Source organism: Pteropus vampyrus, unplaced genomic scaffold, assembly GCF_000151845.1.
Source record: "Pteropus vampyrus isolate Shadow unplaced genomic scaffold, Pvam_2.0 Scaffold53, whole genome shotgun sequence".
NCBI lineage: Eukaryota > Metazoa > Chordata > Mammalia > Chiroptera > Pteropodidae > Pteropus > Pteropus vampyrus.
In genome coordinates, this window is record NW_011888834.1 from 9746601 (window position 1) to 9757379 (window position 10779).

General features: G+C 36.2%; 1 protein-coding gene and 1 non-coding gene across 3 annotated transcripts in view; both read left to right on the forward strand.

The window, feature by feature from the left end:
* Positions 1-854: 854 nt before the first annotated feature.
* LOC111739739 lies at positions 855-973 on the forward strand. The gene has a single exon (XR_002780367.1). It is a non-coding gene; the product is annotated as a 5S ribosomal RNA (ribosomal RNA).
* Positions 974-6303: 5330 nt separating this feature from the next.
* The window catches only part of TMEM144 (transmembrane protein 144), a 33606-nt gene continuing 29130 nt past the window's right edge, over positions 6304-10779 (forward strand). Inside the window, exons 1-3 of one of the 2 annotated variants that reach the window (XR_895902.2) lie at positions 6304-6475; positions 8516-8638; positions 10287-10386. Coding sequence is in view for 1 of the 2 variants with exons in the window: in XM_011360339.1 (XP_011358641.1) it covers positions 6367-6475; positions 8516-8638; positions 10287-10386 (332 nt within the window). In the remaining variant the exon portion in view is untranslated. The remainder of the gene's footprint in view (positions 6476-8515; positions 8639-10286; positions 10387-10779) is intronic. The other variant, XM_011360339.1, reaches the window with a different exon arrangement.

The following is a 10779-nucleotide window of genomic DNA, read 5'->3' on the forward strand; positions in this document are numbered from 1 at the left end:
AAAAACAACTTAAACTGTTTCTTAGAGCTCTCTCAACTGTAATCCACTGTTATGCTGAAGCACTTTCACTATGATCACCAGGTATTGGGGAATTTTATAAATTTTATTTTTAGTTATTTACAATTCCTGGGCTGTGACCTTCAGAAGAGTTTCTTAACCTTTTTTTTTTTTTTTCTTCCTCTTAAGTGAGACAGAAAAGCTAGAAGGGGCTCTCACATTGTCTAATTGCTCTTCCTCTAGGCCAAACAACACTCTGATAAAGAAGTTTGCCTTGAGGGCTAGCCTTTGTTTCCAGAGAACAGAAGGTGCTGGGTGTATTTCAAAGTAATTGCACTTCCCCTCCCCTTGCCAGAAGCAAAAGAGAGTTTTTCTCTGATCTTCAGTGTGAGAATCTGGTAGGGCTCCTGAGCGTGAATGCTCCCCTAAAACTAGATCCTGCTCCCCAAGGTTTTCAATGCTTAATTTAGTCTACATTCAGTCTCCAGCAATCCACCAATTACTGTTTAAGTGCCCTCTACTCCAGTGGCTTCTGCTCCTAGGAAGCTTATAATAAGCTGTGATTCTCTGCATTCACCTATCTCTTCAGTGTTCAAGGAGGTGACTTGTCCTGTGACCTCAATTCTATGGTAGATGTAAGAAGAATTGATTTTCAATTTGTTCAGCTTTTTTCTTATTGTGATGTCAGGAATGACAGCTTCCAAGATCTTCAAATATCAGAGCACAAACCAGAAGTCCTAATAATATTTTATATACTTTATATTTTTTGACCATAATAAAAGGATGAATAAGGTACACACAGATATTATTATTGACATTTTCCATATAGGGAAACTGAGGTGAAACTAAGCAAGATTGTCTACAGCCATGCTACCCTGAACAAGCCTGATCCCGTCTGATCTCGGAAGCTAAGCAGGGTCAGGCCTGGTTGGTACTTGGATGGGAGACCACCTAGGAAGACCAGGTACTGTAGGCTTAAACAATTAAAAAAAAAAAAATGAGGATGGTAAGCTGACAAGATCCTTGCAGTCTGTGACGTCAACCAAAGTTGCCTTGCCTAAAAAAAAAAAAATAGAAACTATGCAGGATCTTCCAGTGCCAGCCAAGACTATTCCAATACAGACCTTTATGTTTAGGCATTAGTGTATATTAAACAATTTGAAAGAAAAAAATGTAGTTTAAGTAGAGGATCATCCATATTTGGGTTGGCTCTGTGGCACAATGTGAAAAGCACTGAACTGGAATATTCTGTAATAAATGCCCTCAAGCCTGACTCAGACTCCAACTCACTTTTTAGATTTTAGAGAATTCACAATGGGTGTTTCGGTTTCTCAGTGTGAATGTGAAGCAAGAACAAACCACATGATCATTGAGGTCTCTCGAAATCAAAAAGTGAAATAATTCTAGGTTGTGTTTAGGTCCTATATTTTTGGCTGAGAGTTTGTGTGTGTATCCGTGAGTATGTATGTGAGGAAAGGGGAACTTCAAAATTGTTCTGAACTGCTTAATTAATGCCTTCCCTCAAGTGAAAAGCTTTAGCTTCTTGAATTTTTTAAACGATATGATACTGTCCCCTTTCATCTGCCTGTCACACACTGTAGTTTATGAACGTGAGCAGTGTTTGAAGCAGGACATCCTTCCGGGACACCTCATCTTCAGACAGTCCTTAATGTTCTCTCTTCTAATTCCACAACCGTTACCACCACTGGGTTGTCTCGGTTAAATGTCGCTTCCTCAGAGACACCTTCCTTGAACTCTTAGACTAGGACAGAACCCAGCACTTCCCCTTTGTGAACTTATTTGTTCATTTCTGTGTTCCTTGCTATGCTGGAACCTACAAGAAAGTAGAACTCTGTATAGGTCACCGCTGCACTCCCAGAGTTAACAATCAGCAGAACTCTGCAGTGACAGAAATGTTCTATAACTTACACACATGGCTATTGAGCACTTGAAAAGTGTCTAGTAGAAGTGAACTACTGAATTTTTAATTCTAATATAAATTTAAATAGCCACAGGCACTCAGTGGCTACATATCAGATAGCAAGGAACTAGAGCAATGTTTCTCAAAATCTATGTCAAGATGTCGGGAATCTGCATTTTAACCCATTCCTCTGGGTAATTCTGACCACCAATATATTTTGTCAACTATTGATCTAGAATGTGATTCTCAATCCTGGCTTCACATTAGTAGCACCTGGAGGAGGTGTTAAAAGAAACTGATTCTTGAGGTACACCTCTAGAAATCCTATTTTGATTGGTCTGGTCTGGGGTCCAGGTATCAGTATTTAAAAAAAGAAAACAAGAAACCTCCCCAGATATTGTAATGTGCAGTGGAGCTTGAGAAGCCTAGAATATATGTTCTCGTGTGGCACTCGGTACATATTAGATAAATGGTCTGGTGCAATGATTACAAGTGAAATCTTGTGATGTCGCAAGAGATGTTAATGACTTTAGTGGTTCAGACCAATTTCTTGATACTCAGTGAAAAAAAAAAATCAGCTTTATATAATCTTTTACGATTATGTAAAATTATTCCACCTTTTGTTTTATACATAAATAGTACAAATAATTCCCACTTCTGTAATGTTTGGAGAGAGTGGCAAGCTCAGAGTTCCCTGAACAATCACTTCTCCAAATAGACAAAAGCCTTTCTAGTTTGCTGGTAGGTTGACAAATGGTCTGAGGACTCTTCATCAGAGCCACATGAGAGTCACAAGCCCGTACACTCCTGCAGGGCAGCTGAAGGAAAATGTTCTCCAACCTACTACCACAGGCAAGGCCTCTGGTTCCTGATTGCTGGAGCCCTCCCTTCTGCCCCCATCAGGTGTGTAGGTCATTTTCCCTGCAGAAAGTAAAGGCTAGCTAGGCTTCCTAAAAGAGCCTAGGGAACGAAGCCTTGGGGCCATGGGCGCAAAAGCCCACCCCTCTGCCCCCACCCTTGTCCCCACCGCCCCCTCCCCGCCCCCACGGCCCGGTGCATACTTAAGTAGCTGTCCCGGCAGGAAGTAAAGTCCGGCGAGGCACCTGACTGCAGGTAACACCAAGCAGGCTCCTCACCAGCAGCGCTGTGTAGGCGGATCGAGCTGCCAGCCCTGACTGCAGTGAGTACAGTGACTCAAAGGAAACCCAAGTAGCTTTGCTGGAGAATGTCTCATGATTTTTCAAAACGTGCTCACAATTAAAAAGAAAAATCAAGGCTCAGAATAAGTATGTTCAAGCACTGCTAATTTTAGCCAAAGACACGGGCAGAGCTTGCCAGGAGATTTCAGGAAATTAACATAAAATTAAAACCGAAATCTTAGTTGAAGTGGAACAAGCAGTATGGATTAGAACCTAGCAAATATCAACAGGAAGGTCTGCATAGAAATTTAAATCGCTAGGAGAAATTTAGAGCAAACGTATTTACTACTAAATGAAACAAAAGTACTAGAACAAAAAATGAATAAATATAGTTTATAAAATATGTACACAAAAGCAAACATAAAAAGCTAATCTAAAAATATATTAAAGTTTATTTGAATAAAGTAGTTTGAGATCTGTTAACTCGATGGGTTTGGACTAAAAAGAATTGCGAATAATGTGCTAAAGTTATTATTATAAGATATTATTTTTCTTTTCCACAAAAATTTTATTGATTTAGAAAGAGGTAGACTCTTCCTTAAAGATAGTAAGTGTATGGCAACTCACACTGAAGTTACATCACATGCTTTCTGAAATGTGCCAGAGCTGTATGCAACGAACTTCATTTATATATATGCAGAAAATAACTTAAAGTGAAGTAACACCGATTAATGTTTATTCAGCAGTCAAAATGTAGTTCTTGTACTCTGATTAGCACTTCAAATTATTCTTTTAATGTAGTGAAATCTGGGAGGTTTAGGGCTGTCAGTATTCTTAAATAGAGCCATCTTTTCACTAAAATACTTTGCCACTTTTGAAGGTTATGCATTCTTTAATCAATGTACTTATAAAGGTTTTGTTTCACTTTGCTTATTTTAAGATGGAAAAAAATATTGGTTTCTTAGCTAACACCTAATCGTGTGTCTTTTTAGCCCCATGATATCCTTCCTAGCACCTCCTACCCCTGTAACTTATTATAATCCTGATACATTAACAACCCCTACCTGCTTGACCCTAAAGCAATAGTCCATGTAAGCCATTGCAAGACTAAAACTTTCTTTTCACCTAACAGTTAATAGTTATAATAATAACTATTATTATTTTTATTGTAATAGTATTCTGTGTCAGTGTTTAAATATGCCTCAATGCCTCTTCCTCGACTTCATCCCCATGGATGATGTTGTCTTACCAGCAGTGTTTTTGTTATTGTTTTCATTTTTTGTTTTTGTTTTTTATTTTTGTTTTTTTTTTTAAGGAAACACATAACAGTTTCAAAGATATTTTTCTTACTAAAATTAATTCAGCCATTTTGAAGTTATCCCTGTTTTCAGTTAAATTATCCATAATAATGCTAAAAAGCATATATTGTAGGTAGTTGTATACTTAATATTCTCTGTAACAACACAAGAAACAGTACATGGAAAAATGAAATACCTTTGAAGTAAATGTTTATCATAGAAAAATAACAAGGAAAGGTGTTTTAAGATGTACTTTATTTAATACATATCTACAAGAAGTTATCACTATAAAATTAAATTTGGAGGAGAAAAAAGACTGGGTTATCCTGTTCTATTCCAGAAGACTTAAATAATGAAGTGGATCAAAAGGTCAATGTGCAAAATCTGAATTTAAGATGGTATTGTGGGAAGACTCTGGTTACCTCCTGTGATAAATGACTCCTTTGTGTAATTTTTTTCTCACGTAGCTTGTACAACTAAAAAAGTGACTTGTATTCAGTAGCCTTTTCCAAATATTATGAAAAATGTCTGGTTCTTGGCTATTTGTGGTTTTAGGTCTTCTCTTCATAGGGAAACTAGAACTTTTAAATCAGCTTAGCAGCGTTGTCCAGCAGAACTTCCTACTATGATGGAAATGTCTCCATCCGCGCGACTCAGTGTGGTAGCTACTTGTTATGTATCGTATTGAGCGCTTGAAATGCAGTTAGTGTGGCTAAGGAACAAATTTTTTTTTCTCTTACTTAATTTTAATTAATGTAAATGAAAATTCAGTTATCTATCCATGGCTAGTGGCTACCAGATTACACAGATAGCAGAGTAGCTGCCGCACGTGGTTCTGCCAGCTGGGGCACACAGTCTTGTGCAACATACCACGCTGAACTTGCACTTGAGGGGATTCCTGAAGAGGTTCTTCAAGAATCTAAATCTTGAAGATTTAGGAGATTCATGAGATCTTTAGATTCTTCTATCTGTCCAGTCTTTTAAAAAGTAGTAAAGATATACGGTTCAATGAAATAATTTAAACTAATACATACTGCGGGGTATTACTGATAAAGAAAAGTGCGTTTACCTCTAGGGGATCCTGAGTGTGTAGTAGCAATGCAACCTAAATGTGCCTGTAAGTTCACGTCAGAATTAATAACAAAAGCTTTTGCTTGTAAGGAACTGATAGTTCTGAAAGTCCTTGCACATGCTCTCTTATTTGATTGTCACAATAAACAGAATCCTAGTCCACAAATCTTTTCATTATACCAGTCAACCTACACAGGAGAATTCTTTCTTTCTTTTTCTTTCTTTCTTTCTTTCTCTCTCTTTCTTTCTTTTCTTTCTTCCTTTCTTTCTTTCTTTCTTTCTTTCTTTCTTCCTTTCTTTCTTTCTTCCTTTCTTTCTTTCTTTCTTTTTCTTTCTTTCTTTCTTTCTTTCTTTCTTTCTTTCTTCCTTCCTTCCTTTCTTTCTTTCTTTCTTTCTTTCTTTCTTTTTCTTTCTTTCTTTCTTTCTTTCTTTCTTTCTTTCTTTCTTTCTTTCTTTTCTTTCTTTCTTTCTTTTCTTTCTTTCTCTCTCTCTCTCTGTCTTTCTTTCTTTCTCTCTTTCTCTCTCTCTCTCTCTCTCTCTTTCTTTTCTTTCTTTCTTTCTTGTTTTTTATGTTTTTAATAATATATTAAAAATTGTGTCCCGATTTTGGAAGAAGTTAGGCTTTCAAGCTCTGAAGACAAAAGTTTTTTTTTTTTTTAATTGTAAGTGATCAAAAAAGTTTTTTTGATAAAATAAAAAAATAATGAATGAACATAGCGTGTGAACATAATACCTAATTTCATAATGTCCTAACTTTATTTGGAAGAAGGGATCCTAGTGTACTTTTGAAAAACTCAAAAAATACCATGTATTAATCACAATTTGTTCACAATTTATTGACCTCTTCTTTGTCTCATTTTTATTTCTTTTATTTCAGAAGCTCTTGAAAAGTACATCGAGTCTAAAGTGAACCAGCTTGCGCTCAGGCAGAACTGGAACCATGAGCAACAATGAAACAGACCTAACCACTGGTTTCATCTCCTCTTCTATAGCCATCCTTTTGTTTGGCTCAAACTATGTGCCACTTAAAAAATATGATACTGGTGATGGTAATTACTTTTACTTCATTGTTAACCTTAAATTATTTTTAAATATGAAGTTCTCTTTTTGAGTCTTTTAAAAATGATGGCTAAAGTAAATTTTGTTGAACCTGGTGCCAAATGAATAGAGCTTAAAATAATATCATTTGATAATGCCCATGCCAGTTTATCTGAGAGTTAGTTAATACAAGGTAACCTTAATGTTGTTAAGGTTATTTATTTTCTCTATGGATACAATCAGGAAAGCTTTTTAGCCATATCTGCTTTGTTTACAAAAGAAGGAAGTTTGTCCATCCCACTAATAACACTTGTTTTGAAAATACAAATTTTCAACGCAATTGATAGAATAGAGAACAATTTGAGCATAACACAAATTTTTGCTTATGTGCTGTTTTGATTGACAAAACACTAGCTGAACACAGAAAACTGTACCCAGATGGATAGTGATGCATGGTAATATACAAAACGCATGCACACACGCCCCTCACACACCTACCAGCTCCCTCAGCATCACACCCATCCTCGGTTGGTGTTAGAAGCCTCCATCTACCACTTCACAATAACTCACAAGCAACAATAATTCTGGTGCCCACTTCCATAAGCAAACTGCAGGTCTTTTTAAAGTGCTATATTTATTGTAGTATTTGCGAATTTCTTAACCACTTCATCAGTGTAAAACCGTACTATTATTTTGATCTGGTTCCTATCTTTTTGTCAAATAGATTGTTGATGAAGTTTTTGTGCTGTGCCATAGCCCCATTTTCCCCATAAGCTCTATGCTTTTTATTGCATGATTCTGCATAGTGCAGTGATTTTTAGGAACGTAATGTCACATTACAGTAGAACTGACTTAATGTGGATTTTGAGGGACGAAGCAACAGTTGCTTTTATCTAGCTGCCAGAGATGGGATTGGAGATGTTATGGTGAACACCTGTTGGGAAGCAGCTGCGTTATCTCCCTCAATTTCTTATGTCTTGATACAGCTTAGACAATAGAATTACACATCTTTTTCCTCCACAGCTTTTCTTTTCCTTTGGAGTCAGGACAGGAATGGAAACTACTAAAAGAAGAATAAAAATCATACTAAGGGGCAGAGGACCTGGCTTTTAGGTGTTTCACAATAACTGAGCGAGTCTCATCAGCTATTTTGTTCTCAATTTCTCATTTATAAAATGAAGAACTTGTAAAATGAAGTTCCCTTTTATCTTTATGATCCTACTCTTTTTTGTCTTAGAGGTTAACAGCCTTTTTTTTCCCCTCTCTTCCACAGAAACAGGCAAAAATCTTTAAGTTGTAGTCAGAAGTGCTATCCCGAGTTATAACTGCCTTAGTATTTCTTCCAAATGTCAACTTTTTGTTTATTCTTTTAATCCCTAAACCCTTGATGATGCAGAAGCTTCAGAAAGCTACAGATATAACTCACATCACCATGTGATGTGAGTTTATACCACAGAAAGGAGAATATTCCTGATCTAAAAGACTAATTCTCAGTTTTGTTAATGTCTGTCTCATCACAGACATTCAACTCTGTGTGATGTCTACATGTGACCATAAATGACTGTTTTTCTCCTGAAGGTAGCATAAATGATTCCTAAAGGTTTAAATCACTGTTGTGCTATTCTGATGTTTTTGGTGAGGGACAACACTAGGTGTGGCATCTGAATAAAAATATATAGAGATGTGGTCTTGCGAATACTTTTTGGTAGAATATCTTTGATTTGTCTAAAAGGTGGGAAAATGTTAAGCAGTAATGCTCTATGTATAGTGAGCTTTAGAGTCAAACGACCTGGGTTTAAATTCCAATTCTACAAACTGTTAGCTGTTTGGACAAGTTGCTTCATCTCAGATGCATTTTCTCCATGCTTGAATTTGGGATAATTATTATGGGCTGTAATTTAAAAATTATATTAAATGTGCAAAGTGTCTGGCATATAGGCATTCAATAAATTGTGGCCATTCCTATAATACCATCTCACTGATATTTCCTAAAAGCGTTAATTTACTAAGGTCAGTTTGAACCACTGACAACCAATTTCTTTCATTTCCAGGCATGTTTCTCCAGTGGGTACTTTGTGCTGCCATATGGTCGGTTGCCTTGGTGGCCAATCTGATATTACGTTGCCCTAAGTTTTGGCCTTTTGCAATGGTTGGGGGCTGCATTTGGGCGACAGGTAATGTATGATATCATTTATCATTTAATACTTTAATCAATGTATACTGTGATCAAAATAACTCTGGTTTAGAATAGAAGGAAATAATATAAACAGTAATTTTGAATAATCCTTAGTCATAGATACTAGAAACTGACAATTTAGTTTCTTTCATTCAGACGTTCCATAAATATTTTTGATGCATTTCTTGACTCTTTCCTCTTAATGATTTCTTTCTTAGTCCCTGATAGAAACGTTTATCAGAAAATATTTATTAAATAGTAGTCTCTACTAATACCATTTTTAAGACTTGTCTTCAAAAGTGGGCAAACACAGACACATTATTTTGAAAGCACTGGCAGAAAAACAAAAGCAAATAAAAATTTTTCCTCTGTTGCCTTATCAATACCTGAAATTATATAACTGAAATTCATTCCTTTGCCTGGTCAATCAGGAATGTTTTAGTTTTTCTTTGTATTAATATAAGTAGACCTCAGGAGAGCTTTCTTCTCTTTAGCAAAGAGAATTCTAAGTATTAAAGATCTTTAGAGGTAATTTGATTAAAAGTAAGTAAATTTTAAAAAATTAAAAATTTATTGAGTACCCACTCAATTTGAATCTCTGCAGAACAAATGATTTAGTGAAGTTCATGAGTTTGGAGAACAAAAGAGTTAACTTTTAAATTTCTACTAGAATTTAAATTATTATACCTCACTTATACCTTAGTGTGATTGTGTTTATCATATCTAATTGAGATAGGGGAACAGAGTTCAGCTTGGGACTTTCTGAGTTTGAAGTTCCTGGTGTTCCCACAGTGAGGACCTCTGGTTGGAGCTCTCTTATCAGCAGTTTGAAGCATAGCACTAAAACTGTGCCAAAGGTCCAGGCTAGACCTGTATCACTGGGAGCATGTGTCTCTAGTTGATAAATGAAATCATGAAATTAGTCAAGTACCGAAGAAGGATACAGCAAGAAGAGGAATGTGTTCTAGGGAAAGTATTTATTGGGCACCTAAATCTGGAAAGTGTGATGAGAAAGACTAGCCGGAGAAAAGAGCTAAAGAGAGGAATAGGAGGGGATCAGGAGATGAGGGCATCGTAGAAGCCAGGAGAGGAAAGCTTTCAAGAGGAGATTGCTGAATTGAGGCCAGAGTGCTGAGGGGCTAAGAACTATAAAAAAAGATACGATTTTGGCCCTGAAGACCCTAAAGAGCACAAAGCAATGAATGCAGGAATCTAGAACACAGGTGAGAGAGTGTGGAAGAGCAAACTCTGGGGTCACAGTGGGCCAAAGATATCTACCTGTGGCTGATCCTGCCTGGAGTCTAAGAGGATGGTCACTACCAATTTTATCACTGATGGCTAGTGCAAAAAGTCAGAAATCAGAGGCCTACGTTAAGGATGAAAAGCATTGGTACAGGTAGGCAAGGAGCTAATTCAACTCTTTTTGGTAGGATTTTGCCTTAAGCCTAGTTCTTTTAGCAATCATAATTATAAGTTTAATGCCCCAGAAGTGTGGTTATTTTATTTTTAAAATGAGGACCTCTGCTTTATTAAATGTATCCAAATTCCATAAACTTATGTTGAAGTTAAAATAAAAATTGATTCAATTTATAATGTATTTTCTATATTGGAAATAACACCTTTCTTCTGTTATGTTACATTCACAGGGAACGTTGCTGTTGTCCCAATTATCAAAACCATTGGTTTAGGCCTTGGACTCTTAATCTGGGGATCATTTAATGCCTTAACTGGCTGGGCAAGTTCAAGGTAACACAAAGTGAACTATTTCAACTAAAATTCTCTGTGCTCATATTCTATATAAGTCAAGTGCTAGGGCTTAGGCTAGCTGAAAGGAATAACACATGATTCTTACACTCTCAGAGAGTACAGCTGGTAAGACATACATATAAAATACGCTACTTTAATTATTATTTACCCTAAGTCCTAAAGAAGTGATCTAGATATTTGATCAAGATATAGTAAAGAATTATTATCTCTAAGGAACCAAAATAGGGAGAGAGAAAGAGAACTGATGTTTATCTTCCTTTTTCATTGAGTGATAATTTATTGGACAGGTTGTATGCATCATTCTTTCCTCATTTTCACAAATACCTAAAGCACTATTTTGTAAGAGAGATGATACACAAAGAGGTTGAGTAA